This window comes from Coffea arabica, chromosome 11c, assembly GCF_036785885.1.
Source record: "Coffea arabica cultivar ET-39 chromosome 11c, Coffea Arabica ET-39 HiFi, whole genome shotgun sequence".
Taxonomy (NCBI): domain Eukaryota; kingdom Viridiplantae; phylum Streptophyta; class Magnoliopsida; order Gentianales; family Rubiaceae; genus Coffea; species Coffea arabica.
The window spans coordinates 6,456,212-6,470,120 of record NC_092330.1 but is presented as its reverse complement, the minus strand read 5'-3'; the positions used below and the strand labels follow the sequence as shown (position 1 = coordinate 6,470,120).

At 36.4% G+C, this 13,909-nt stretch overlaps 1 protein-coding gene and 1 long non-coding RNA gene across 2 annotated transcripts; one reads left to right on the top strand and one right to left on the bottom strand.

The window, feature by feature from the left end:
- Nucleotides 1-468: 468 nt before the first annotated feature.
- Nucleotides 469-1,877, top strand: LOC113715871 (uncharacterized). Its single transcript, XM_027240172.2, has 2 exons — nucleotides 469-1,208; nucleotides 1,310-1,877. Exons 1-2 carry the CDS (start codon nucleotides 469-471, stop codon nucleotides 1,875-1,877), a joined length of 1,308 nt encoding a protein of 435 aa, XP_027095973.2.
- Nucleotides 1,878-11,146: 9,269 nt separating this feature from the next.
- On the bottom strand, nucleotides 11,147-13,262 carry LOC113716537 (uncharacterized). Its single transcript, XR_003454149.2, has 3 exons — nucleotides 13,068-13,262; nucleotides 11,936-11,999; nucleotides 11,147-11,255 (listed from the first exon to the last, which is right to left on the bottom strand). It is a non-coding gene; the product is annotated as an uncharacterized lncRNA (long non-coding RNA).
- Nucleotides 13,263-13,909: the final 647 nt, after the last annotated feature.

The window sequence follows — 13,909 nt, the reverse complement described above, 5'->3', positions numbered from 1 at the left end:
GACATTCAGTTTGTAGATGTTGACATGGACTCCGAACCGGAGCCCAATCTTAGTGGTTCCGATGAAGAGAACCACCAACATGATACCGATCGACAAGATGGGTATTCAAATCTTCCAAGTACGACCCATGATGACATGGGTCGCAATGCTCCTTGGATAACTCGTGAGGGACCACAACTGCGTTATGAAGCTGGTGTCGACGCAGCATTGAATTATGACCCCCTTGATGTTGGGTGAGTTGAGAAGTTAAAGCTGTGGAATGAACACACCAAAGATTTAGAATTAGGTCAACTGTTCGAAACAAAGGAGCATGTCAAGAGAGCTGTGAAATTGTGGTCCATAAAGGAGAATAGGGAGTTCAAAGTTCGTGAGAGCACGCCAACAACTTGGTATGTTCGTTGTCGGGCTCGTAACTCTGTACCCCCGTGTAATTGGCAGCTTCGTGCAACCCTGCGTAGCTCGCACAACATGTGGATGATTGTCACACTTGCTGATGCTCATACATGCATCCGTGTCTGTTATAATAATGACCATCGTGGATTGAGTAGCGACATAATTGCCGAACATATTATTCCCCACATTATGAATGGTCCAGTGTATAAAATCAAGGAAATTCAAGCATCGGTGAAACAGGAGTTTCATTGCGATGTGTCTTACAAGAAAGCTTGGTATGCTAGACGTCGTGCCATTGATATATTATATGGGGATTGGCCGACATCCATATCACAGTTGCCAACCTACATTCAGGAGTTACAACGGTCCAATCCGGGTACGGTAGTTGTGTGGGACCATCATCCATCGAGTACCCCTTCCAATATTATTTTTGATTATATATTTTGGGCATTTGCACCTGCCATCCAAGGCTTTCGCCATCTGAAACCGGTCATATGTGTGGATGGTACCTTTTTGAAAGGATCTTATCGGGGAAAACTTCTTGTCGCCGTAGGTTTTGATGCTAATGGTTCAATGTTTCCCCTGGCATATGCTCTAGTTGATGAGGAGAATAATCGGAGTTGGCATTGGTTCATGAGACTGTTACGCATTCACGTGTGTGGTGACATGCAGAATATATGCATTATTTCTGATCGTCATCATGGCATCATTAATGCAATGCGTACACTTGAAGAGTGGCAGGAGCCATTAGGGGTGCACCGATTCTGTTTGATTCATATTCGGAGCAATTTCATACAAAAATTCAAGAATGAAAGGTAAATTGTCGCTTAACCCCTAAAAATTAAATATATTTTCATGTTCCACCCATCATAGGTAAATTAATCCCCTTTTGACGTTATTTTACGATATCTGTTAGGCTTAAAAACTTGATGTATGGCGCGGGTGTGGCGAAGCAGACACGTAAGTATGAGAACTTCATGAATGTGATTTTCTCCCTAAATACGGAGGCATATGCATGGCTAACGGGTGGATCAGTTCGACCCGAGCAATGGGCTCTGTGCAAAGATGGGGGATATCGTTGGGGCCACATATCCACAAATATGGCCGAGTGTTTCAACAATCTCTTGAGGGACGCTCGGTTGCTGCCAATTACTACGTGTATAAGATTCACATTCAATCAAACTGTTGATTTGTTCGTGAAGAATCACAAGGTTGCATGGGATGAGGTATACCGCCTCCCACAGAAATCTTGGGATAAATATGTCAAAAATGAACAAAAAGGGCGGGCCCATGCAGTTCAAGTGTTCGATCATAGGAGGGGTATTTACTGCATCACGACTGCCTATCGACAAAGCCATCAAGGAGGTAATGCGCAAACCGTTGACATTGAAAATCGCACGTGCACATGTGGAAAATGGAGAGAATTGCGCTTCCCATGTTCACATGCCATAGCTGCGTGTTTAGGTGTGGCATCTCCCCATTGACGCTTGTCGCTCATGAACACACGTTTTCCGCTTATCAAGCTACATTCACCGGTAATTTTGAACCGCTACAGGATCCAAAATATTGGCCTGTAGCGGAATTACAGCTGAATATCATAGGAGGGAGATTGAAACAAAAGATGCCAGGGCCATTGAGAAATTCTAGGATCAGAAATCAGATGGATAGAAGATGCCCTGATGCACCACGTCGATGCAGTAACTGTTTACAGCCGGGTCACACAGCCCCTAACTGTCCGTATGCCGGTTACTTTCATAAATAATGTTGTCCTCTATTGTTGTAGAAGTGTTTTGGTGTGAACTAAAACCATATGAACTCCTATTTGGTGTAAAACTCTGTCATTTTATTGTAATAAAATTGCATTTGATATGTTATCTTGTCGCGCCGATTTGTTAATTGTACCACATATATTTCTTTATGTGATTTTTGTCTTAAAACAGGATTTCAAATGGAGCGATGGCATTCGACCACAGCACCCCCCATCCAGGACCATTGGATGGGATTGTTTTATATTTACAATCGAAACATAGGTCCGCTGCGATTTTTCAAGGGACAGGTGTGGATTTAGATGTTCGGCGCTGTGATAGGAGGTTTTTTCAACCTTTGATACATTTGAATGATCGGATTGCTCAATACATCGATGCCGCAGGCTTTTATGGTATTTGCAGAGCCGGTTACCTCACAGTAGATCATGGCCTTATAAATGCACTTGTGGAACGTTGGAGGCAAGAGACACATACTTTTCACCTCCCAGTTATGGGAGAGGCGACAGTAACTCTGCAGGATGTGGAGGTTTTGTGGGGTGTTCGGGTTGATGGTTTGCCGGTTACATTAGTGCACCGTAGACGTAACTTGGTGGAGCGGAAGCAGTTGATTTATGATATTTTGGGATATTGGCCAGAAGATAACATGCTCAACCACGATCGTCTAAACCCTTACTTCTATATCCCGACGGTTGAGTACACCGTTGCCTGCAGATGCTTCAGATATTATGGTTCGTCAGTATGCCCGCATGTACATCCTGATTCTATTGGGTGGATTGTTATTTGCTGATTCATGTCAGAATCTCGTGAGTTTGAATTGGTTAGACTATGTCCGTGATTTGGATGCCATGAGGCAATACAGCTGGGGGGCTGCGACGTTGGCCTGTTTATATTCACAAATGTGCCACGCATCTCGTGTTGGAACAATAACAACTGGAGGTCCGTACTTGTTACTACAACTTTGGGCGTGGGAGCGGATTCCTGTGATTCGACCTGATGTACTCCCATATTCTGAAATTGGGGATTTTCCGAGAGGAGGGAGATGGGCAGCCGAACGAACAGGGGTTGACCCTTCTAGTCAGTCCGACATACATTATCGGGAGCAGTTAGCCTTATTACGCATGGATCAGGTATTTGTCTCTTATATCTAAATAAATTATTTATAATAATAATATCACAAAGAGCCGATCCACAATCTAAATAACTGTTATGATATCAGTTTATTTGGATGCCGTATACCGATGATATACTGGCACGACTACCTGATTACTGCAAACGGGGAGCGCACATATGGCGGGCAAGAGTCCCTCTTATATTCTGGTACATCGTCGAATTTCATTTTCCTGATCGTGTCATGCGTCAATTTGGGATGATGCAGGAAATTCCGGAACCAGTTGACACTAATCGGGGTGGTTTACACCAATTGGATCATTCTGGTTATCCGGGAAGAAATTGGGCTGATTTTCATAAGGGTTGGATAGCATACTGGAATGCGCGTGCAACTGCAGAGGTACCTGGTGTGCCCATAGATACATTCAGGCCTTCCAATAAGTATCTCGAGTGGTATCATAATCACACCATTCTGTACATTACGCCTCCCATCCAGCAGCATGCACAGTATGGGCAAATGTTGCATGGAGTTTCTGGCCAGTTTGAGTATTTGGTAAGTTATTATTATATACCAATTTAATTAATTTACTATTCAACAATGATTAAAAAGGATTGTCGCCGTTTTTTGTATATGTCAGATGGGTACTATGCAACACGTTGGCCAGCAATCGCGTGATGCACTACACCTTGAGGACACTAACGGTCGCTTTCATTCCCATTATGCAACCATTGTTGATCGAGCATATGGATCAATGCAATACCTCCAGCGTTTTGATCGCATGGTTGTTGGTGATTTTAATTCTTTCGGTCATAATCCTCCTGTGTCGCAAGAAATTCCACAGCCCAATCGTGTGCGGCGTGTCCCTACACAAGGTGGACCATCATCTAGTAGAAGTCGACGGCACAGGCATGGCTTGCAAGACGAAGTCATCAGGGAGCAGACCATTCAACACACCGAGGTGCCGGATATCAATGCTATGCCAACTACACAGAATATATCGGCTTTTAGCCCTCAGGTGACATCTTTCCCGTACTCATCGCATATTGGTCTAGATGCCACGCCTTTGCCACAGTTTCCACCCTTTGGTGCACATCCCACGCCCTCTTCATATTGTCCTGCCTTCGGTGGACAATATCCATCCTCATCGCACGAGCCTCTAGTTGGAGACACTACCACTGCAGCGGTGTCATCTTCTTCTTCTGAACTACATCCAATATTCAATTTTCTTAGTGGAGTGGGTGGTACATCTCCTATTTCAGAGCTTCCTGATTATTATAGTTTTGGACAGCCTATGACCGTACCTACGTCGATTCAGCCAGTATGTGCTACTGGATACGGTCATTCGGGAGATTTTGTCACGTATCGCTCTCAGAACGATTGTGATAGCAGTACGACTGCAGACACGGTTGAGGAGGAGGACGCAGGACTTGATGATGCTTCCATAGATGTTGCCCCTCCAATCGATGCACAACATGAGCCAATAGTTCTGCGGGAACGTTGCAGACGACAACCCAAAAGATTTTGCTGTCCGTCCACAACACCAGGTGATAAAGGCAAGGGCAAAAGGCGCACCAGGCGTTGATGTGATCATTTTCAGTACATGTTTGTTAAATATCAAATATTATAATATGGGGATTTAGCGTTATTTTAGCCTTTTATTATTTCAATGCTTATCGTTATTTTTATATTTAACCATTTCACCATGTCACACTATGCATTTTTCTTTCTTTTTTTCGTCCTTTTTTCTTTTTATATTGCACAATAAATTTATATTTATAAAATTATAGTGAACATTTAAAAGTTACATAATAATTCTAACAAAATGAATGAGATATTTTGTTTGAAAAACCTTTTCTTAGTTTAACATCCTATAAGAGTAATTAGTGATTTTGCACAAATCTATTTTCATCTTTTTCTTACGTTTCAACTTTGAAATGAAAATTAATTAACTTAAAAGACTAAAAGATTTAGTACTTCAGGTCGACCTAGCTTTTTATATAAATATTTATGTATATTTATAATATACATTTATATTATGTATAATATATAATATAATACAATACATTTATAATACATTTATACATTTATATTAATATACATAATAATATTTTTACATTTATACATAATATTAATACATGTATACATTTATATTAATTATACTAATACATTTCTACATAATATTAATATATATTTATAATATATTAATTTATACATTTATATAATATTCATTTATAATTTATACATTTTTAATAATATACACTTATACATTTAAATATACATTTATATTATGTATTATATATAATATAATACATTTATACATTTATATTAATATACATAATATTAATTTTGCATTTATACATAATATCAATACATATATACATTTATATTAATTATATAAATACATTTCTACATAATATTAATATATATTTATAATATATCAATTTATACATTTATAATATTCATTTATAATTCATACATTTATAATAATATACACTTATAATTTATAATATATTTATAATATTCATTTATAATTTATAATTTATAATAATATACACTTATACATTTATAAATATATCTAGATTTTGTATTATATATAATATAATACATTTATATATTTTTATATGAATATATAAATATTTATTTATAAATATCTATAAATGTATTATAAATGCATAAATGCATATTTATATAAAAATATAAAAATTATAATTTATAATTTATAATTTATACATTTATATAATATTCATTTATAATTTATACATTTATAATAATATACATCTATACATTTGTAAATATAAATGTATTATAAATGCATAAATGTATATTTATATAAAAATATAAAAATTATAATATTCTAAAAATACTAAAAAATATGTTTCAAAAATACCTCTAAAAATAATCCAAAAAAATCTATAGTAAAAGTTTTTCATATAGTTTTTAAAAAACAACCCCAAAAACAACTAATCCAAACGGACTTGTTTTTCATATTCAAAATGCTACAATTGTGTTTTTGAAAAACAAATCCAAAAACAGCTAATCCAAACGGAGCCGTTGTTAAAAGCTAAAGTGAAAAATGATATATATTCTAAGGAAATTAATTATGATTAATGCCTATTTCTTATGCTCAATTTGTAACAGGTCCAAATCATCAAAAGTAGCATCCTCCAGCCTGATCATCAAGATTAAAAAATTTCACTTTAAAATTGCTCCTAAATACTTAATAAATGCTTTTGATACTTTTTCATTGGTATTATTTTTTCATTGTCCAAAAGTTGAGCCCCTTTTCAAAAAGTTACTCGACTCTCGTGGATGTTAACAGTTGCCTTGAACCATTCATATTTCTCCCTTGCCGCCCCATGCTGTTCTTTCCCCTGTGGGTTCACCAAAAAACCCTAAGTGGTGAATTTTGTTTCAACCCTAGCAATTCTAATGGAAATGTTGGAGTCACGTACGCTAAGAATTGAAAGAGTGAATTTTGCTGACCGGTATTTTTTTTTTTTTTTTTAAGAAAAGTTGTCAGGTACCGGGCTGAGACAGCCCGGCACCTAACACAAACTTATTTGTAAGTTTGTGTCAGGTGCCGGGCTGAGAGGCACCATGGGGATTTTTTTTTAAAAAAAAAAGTCAGTTTTTTTGTGTCAGGTGCCGGGCAGCCCGGCACCCATAGATTTATACATCTCCCGAGTCAGATCCGTAAGTGTCTGAATTTTTTTTTTTCAACCAATAATCTAAGGAATTAGCCTAAAAGAACTACAGATTTGAAGCTCATCTGCAAATATCATGATCATGGACTGTGAGGTTTCAAATTTTGCCCATTACTAATAATGAACAAAGAGGGAATGGATTTGATATTTTCTTTAGCAGCTAAGTACCCAAATACTATGATTCATCTATACATTGTACGAGAATTAGTTCTCAATTGTCAGGAGGGCAATAACATCTTCACCAGTAAGGAAATGGCTCCATACATAAATTTGCTGACACAAGATGTTGAATCTCTGATATTACCTGCACCTACAACTTCACGCACTCAATCTTCATGCACTCCTACCATTGAATCCAATAATGCCGCTCTCAATGGATGAAGAGTTGCAACATGTAGTTCCACGGGCACGTGTTCGAAGAGCCACACAAGAAGGTTCACAAAGAATCCATAGAGGGGGATGAGCAAACAGCTAATGAGTTCAATCAGAGATGTGATCGGACTTCTGAAATCAATCTTGATCAAGGTCAAGGGGATGAACATACAGAAGGTGATACAACACATGCACAAGCTGGTGAATATGATCCGACACATGCGCAAAGTGATAAGCATGATTAGACACATCTGGAGTTTGATTTGCAACATCAAACACAAGAACATGCAGATCGAAATAAGCATGACACTTGTAAAGGTCGACGTAAAAATCAGCATCTACCCTTGCGGCCACCATCTAAAAGAGTCAGAAGGCAAAAGTTGTGTTACTTTGGAGGCATTCTCAAATGATTTATTGTGTCTTGTTATAAGAATTCTTATTGTATAAGAGAATTTGGATTGAAAACCAAGAAAATTTAGTATATGAAATTAGATGTGACATTATATCGTCTTATGACATTTGAATATGCAAGTGTTTACTTAACAGGTGATATAAATAGTTGAAAATGAGTTTAAATTCTGTCCATTTATTTATGTTTATCAAATGTGGTTTAATCCACAAATGATTATATTACTAAAAAATCTTCAAATTACTTTTTCATAATACAATTGAAACACTTTTTGCTTAGATACGATGCCTCTTTATTGACATATAAAAGTTTTACATAATTATGTTTTAACTTCTTGTATTACTTTGTACCTTCATCCAACATCTATATTTCAATGTATATTTACCTCAATATTTTGTTTAAGGGAAAATTGCAAAAACCTTCCATAAGGTATCTGAAACTAGCACTCAAATAAATCAATTGTAACTCAAGAAATCCATTTAACTTAAACTTAAGTAGTGGGCCAACCCAAATAATCCATTGTGAACTAATAAATCAATTAATCCACATCAATCTAAATGGACATCACAAATTTAATTTGATTTAATAGCCCATATAACATTGGCTTAATTTGCCAATCCAAAGTATAATGGACTTTTATAATTTAATTTAATTTAATCAAGATAAATTTATTTAAAAAAATCTTGACTAAATAAATTAAATACATTTCCTTACAAATGCCCCTACTTTAAGACTTGGTGGGGTATTGCTTGACAATTGCTAAAGACGAGTCTTGAAGTATTACTCTTGATTTACAAGACTTTTCGCTAATGAAATCCATTAAAATCACGATTTTGTAGAATACTTGATCCATTAGAAAGCCTAAACTTTGCATTCTAGCCTTATAATGTTGCTAAACCAAATTGATTCATGCATAGAATCATAATGCCCGTGGCTTCAATTCTTTAAAAAGTCATGAGACCACTTTCCTTTTTGTTTGCAGTTGATTCCAAAAGAATTAGAAACATATCACTTTCAACCATTTCCATTTTTCCATGATGCGTCAATTCGGCAAGTACCCAAATCGAGCACTTGCAATGAATTGATAATTGTCAAAACCAACTACTAGACGGTGTAGAATATAGGCAATTTCCTTGGGCATTGAACCAGTCTTGTTGATGCACAAAACATTGACGACCAACCCTCAATAATCTAATGGAAAATTTGAAGCATAACTTAGAACGAAAGGTTATAGGCTCACTTTCTTTCTGACCTTTAATTACTTCTAAGACCACGTGCCAATCAAAATTGGTCCACTGCCTAGAATGAACGTTCAATCAAGCACCATTGGAGCAAACTGACAACTGCTAAAATCAACTTGTAAACAATTGGAAACTATCAACTGAACAGCTTTTGAAACCAATTTTGTAATACCTAATTCCTGCAACTTCCGAATGAACTTTGATTTCCCTTTTGTTTTTCTTTTTATTGCACAGTTTTAGCTCTATAAAAGAAGCCAATAAGATCCTTTATAGCTCCAAGTACAGCTGAACAAATTGTAGCATCGTGGGGATAGAATGAACCAGAAAAATTCTTACACCATCGAGGTAATGGTCAACCCTTCTTTAGTTTAGATTTCAAGCTTTTCCAGATTAACATGACTAGCGCGGGGTATACATATACAATTAAGTTCATCCATAGTCAAATTTTACATTTATAAAGTCTTAAACACTCCACACATAATTTTTCTGCAAGTATACAGGTCATTTATTGAGTATAGGGGTATTAGGTGTCCATCTCATAGGGAAGATTTTTAATTACCGATAATTTTCAAACTCCTTTATTATTTAGACTATTGCAAGTGCAAAATATTACATCTACATTATAAAAGTAATAAAAATATAATAAAAAACTTCTAGAGGTATGGAATTCCTTACTACTCTTGCAAATGACATTACCGATTAAGTGAATACTATTATTTTGGTTAGTTATGGCGTAATTTCCTAATGTATGTGAAACCTACCATCGTAGTGAATCAATTATACTTGTAACTAAACCATACCTACTCTCGTGGTTATGAATCAACTACAAGCTCATTTCTTTTATGAAATTACATGAACAAACTATTAAAGCCACAAAGATACACCTCTACTCTCGTGAGTGTACTCTCTAGGTTTATCACTTCCTTGAACTAGTGTTAAATTCTAATTTTCATTGCAAACTTAACACTTTAAGATTATCTCAATTAATGTCCAGTTAGCCATGATTAGATAAGCAAAAGCGATAAATAACTTGTTCAAAATAATATCATCAAATAATCATGTAAATATCACGAACAAGATATAGCAAGTTCATCCATAACTTTAGGCATAAATTTTAACTAAATATGAAGAAAAACAAAGCCAAACTTGTATTATAACTAAACATGAAATCTAATACAAGAGAAAAAGTAGTAGAAGGGATGTCACCCTTGTCACATGAGATCAACCTCTCGATCTTGCTTCTTAATTTTCATCCAAATCTAACTACAAATATAAGAAGAAAAAACTACACTAATTATACTATACTATTCTAACTAATGAATTAAAATTCTAGTGAAAACTACATTTTTGTGAAGTTTCTCTAGCTTTCCAAAATTTTGAAAACGTTCCTCAAAGGCTACTATTTATAGAGAATTCAAGCTCAAGGTGAGTTGTTTCTTGGTTGGCAAAGTTGGCTTTTGAACTCAGCAAGAGCTGTTCTCCAAATTTTCGCACTCTTCTTGGTCAAATACAACTGAAATTCTGAGTTGTAGATGAGATGGAAAGGTTGTGTGAATGCAGAACAAGTTGCAGAGCAAGTTGCAACAGAAAAACTAGAATACGTGACCTTAGGTCGCGTATTCAAGGGTCGCGTTTTCACTTCTGTGAATTTGGCACCACTTTAACTGCTATTTTCTTAATAATTGAGTGATAACCATAGTCGAGAATTGGTGTCGGTTTGCTATTATCATGCTTGAAAACAAGCATGGTCTAGATGGGGAGGTATTGATAGGTCAAAATTTTGTCATTTATTTTATAATTAATTCCCTCCTATTATCTTACTAAATATGTATTAATTGACAGATTCTACTCACTTTTGGAAATTTGTATTGATTGTAGGGAGTTGGAACAAAATATTATAAAAGGTGCAAATTGTGACAGCCCCACCTCTCCCTAGGGCGAACCCTAGGGTATTAGCGGACTGCCTGCCCAACTCTCGCCGGGGCTCAGTCGATCAAAGAACTAGCAACTCAAAATAACTGGGGAAAATAACTTCAAATTAAATCGTACAACCCTAATAACATATAACCGTCAATCAACTTTCCAAACTTAATACGGCAAGCTAAAAGTCACACTTACTATTCCATACTACAATTACATAACACAAGTCAAACTTATAAATTCAAGCTTACAAAAGAAAAAGGTAAAGTCATCTTAACAAAAGGTTACAAGTTCAAGCAAAACAAAGCTAAGAAAGCTCTCGACCGTTAGTCCATCCCCAATCTGTTAAGGAAAACAAAGGGAGTAGGGTGAGCTAAAGCTCAGTGAGGTTCCAAGTAAAGCAAGTAAACACATAGCCAAATTAAGGCATAGAATAATCAAGTAAATACCGTATGATACAATAACAATTAACCACAATTCAATTCAAGGATACGGGTGGCTTTCAAAAGCCAAAATTCCCTTGAGCTTGATCATAAATGTCTTCGTTGACACTCCGTCAACACTTGTATATACAGAATATTAAGTCCGTAGAACACCACTTTCATCTACGTCCGTCCACCAATCAACCCCCCACCGGGCCCGCACTCCATAAACAGTAGTTAGGTAATACTCGATTATACCGGTTTCAGTGAACAGTAAACAGTCCTCAAGATTTATCGGCCTTCTCGACCAAGCCCTGACTGGCTCGATAGAACTGACTCACCTATGAGGTTGGGTACCCAAACAGTAGTAGTAGTTGATGGGATATCACCCAAACAACTCAAGTACAGTCACATATAGAGAATTCACATTTCACAATAACAGTATACAGAGTCTCAGTGGAAGTGAAGGAGGACGAGCGCGATAAAGTACACACTCGCCTCCATTTTTATCAAATTAGGGTTTGGCTCAAACAGTCGTAAATCAGGTATTCAGATATTTCACATAAGCAGGTAGCAGGTAGCAGGTAGTGGAACGCTCACCTGTCAATCAAAAGTAGCGATCGATGTCAAACGTCTTAGTTACGGTCACCTTCGTTTCCCAAACCTAGGGCAACGAGTGAAATCGTTAACAATTAGATTCATGCCCCACTAGGTTAGGCTCAATAAGAGACCAAGTGAGTAGTCTAAGCTACTTAATCCATCATGCAAACAAGGTCCAAACCATGGTAAAATTTCATGAGAAAACAAGTTTAGTAGATGCATGAAAGTTCGGCAAAAGAAAAGTTCCAATCGGGCTTAAGGGTTTCTTCTCGGGTTGCACAGTCTTGCCCTGGCAGTCTTAGGAAAATGGTCATAACTCACTGTAGAAAAGTCAAAATTAGGTGCCGTTAGTGGCGTTGGAAACTAGACTCAAAGGGCTTTCCAACGGTACCAAGCTCACACTGTGGTTCGTCTCCTATCAACAACAGTAACTCAGACAAGGTGGCTGTTTTTCCAACCCTGGATCAGCATTAATCTTATACCAAACTACTCTAGTTCTAGGGCTAACTTCATTAATTTTGATCTAAATTCACCCAATTCACTCCTCAAGTGATCATATACAAGGATTCAAGTCACTTAGAATCAATGGAGTCACAATATAACATACAACATGATTTAAGGTAGCCATAATGATCTCATAACTACAAGAGTCCTAAAACAGTCTACTAATGGTTCAAAGCACCACTTTACTTGCTTCAATTCCATTCCAACTTGCTCATAGGCTTAACCAATAGTTAACCTAGTTTATTAGGCTTGATTAGGACATAATTTAACAACAAGATTGAGGGAAAATCCCTCCTACAAGAACCGGCCAGCCAAGACAAAGCAACCAGCCCACACTTTTCAACATATGTTCAATCCTTCATCCTTACATGTTTTTCACCCAAATCATCATATCAAGTGATAGATCCAACTCAAAAGAGATTTAAAACATAATAATACCTCATAAACAAACATGAACAAGATTCAAACATTTCATCAAACACTTGGTGTGCATACTAAGAAACCTAACTACTACTTGTTTAATTCAAGAAACTAACCTCACACTTTCAACCAAACAACTTGTATCTTTGCTATTAACACTTCAAGTGCATGATCTATCATCAAAAACCAAGATTTAAAGAACATATACCTCTCTTATGATGGGCTTGAACCACCAAAATCACTCCACCAAAGTAAGTCTTCAAGCTTGGATCAAGCACTAAGAGTTGTAGGAACTCTCTCACTAACTCAAATCTTTCTCTTTTGATTGTTGTTCTTGATTTGCTAGGGTAAGAAAGCAAGTTTATGGAGCTCACTCTCTCTCTCTCTTGAAGCTAAGGAATTCGGCCAACACAAGAAAAAAAAAAGGCCTTGGCTAGTTTAAATAATTTTCTAATCTTGAGTCCAACAAGATACTTGGCTAGGGTTTTGCCACATGTCCACTTACTTGTCCAATTTTTTCTTAATCTTGACTAATGGTATACTAACCTTTCCAAATGCACCAATAATTCTTTAACACCTCTAACTAACCTTCCCAAATGTACCAATACTTAACTAGCACCTATAATCCTACATGTAAGATCTCTACCACTAATATGAAGACACTTGGTAAAATGAAAGTGGTGTATAATTAAAATCAACTCAAGAAAAAATGTTTTACTACAAGTAAAAAGGAATGAAGTGTAATGCATGAAAATTATTGTAACACCTAGAAAAGCTAATGTAATGGCATATAATATATGATTTAAATCCTAGAATAAGGCAATTAATTTGGGGAAATTGTGCTTTAAAAACTGAGGATTCTCACGCAAATTCCTCACTATATTGGCTTCGGGACGTCTAGCATTGCAATGTGGGTCACAAACCATGCCAAAACTATCAAGTTGTACACCTTCGGCTTAGTCAAATTAATTTTGATGGTAGTCAGCAGAGGAGTTTGAGTAGTAATAGGAAACCGGAGACTAAGTGAATTTGGTTTTCCTTATCTATTGG

What these genes read in the sequence shown, in the direction of transcription:
- LOC113715871 (XM_027240172.2), top strand. Translation starts at nt 469, where the DNA reads ATGTGGATGATTGTCACACTTGCTGATGCTCATACATGCATCCGTGTC. An exon ending in CAAAAATTCAAGAATGAAAG is followed by an intron (nt 1,209 to 1,309) that starts GTAAATTGTCGC and finishes GATATCTGTTAG; the next exon opens with GCTTAAAAACTTGATGTATG.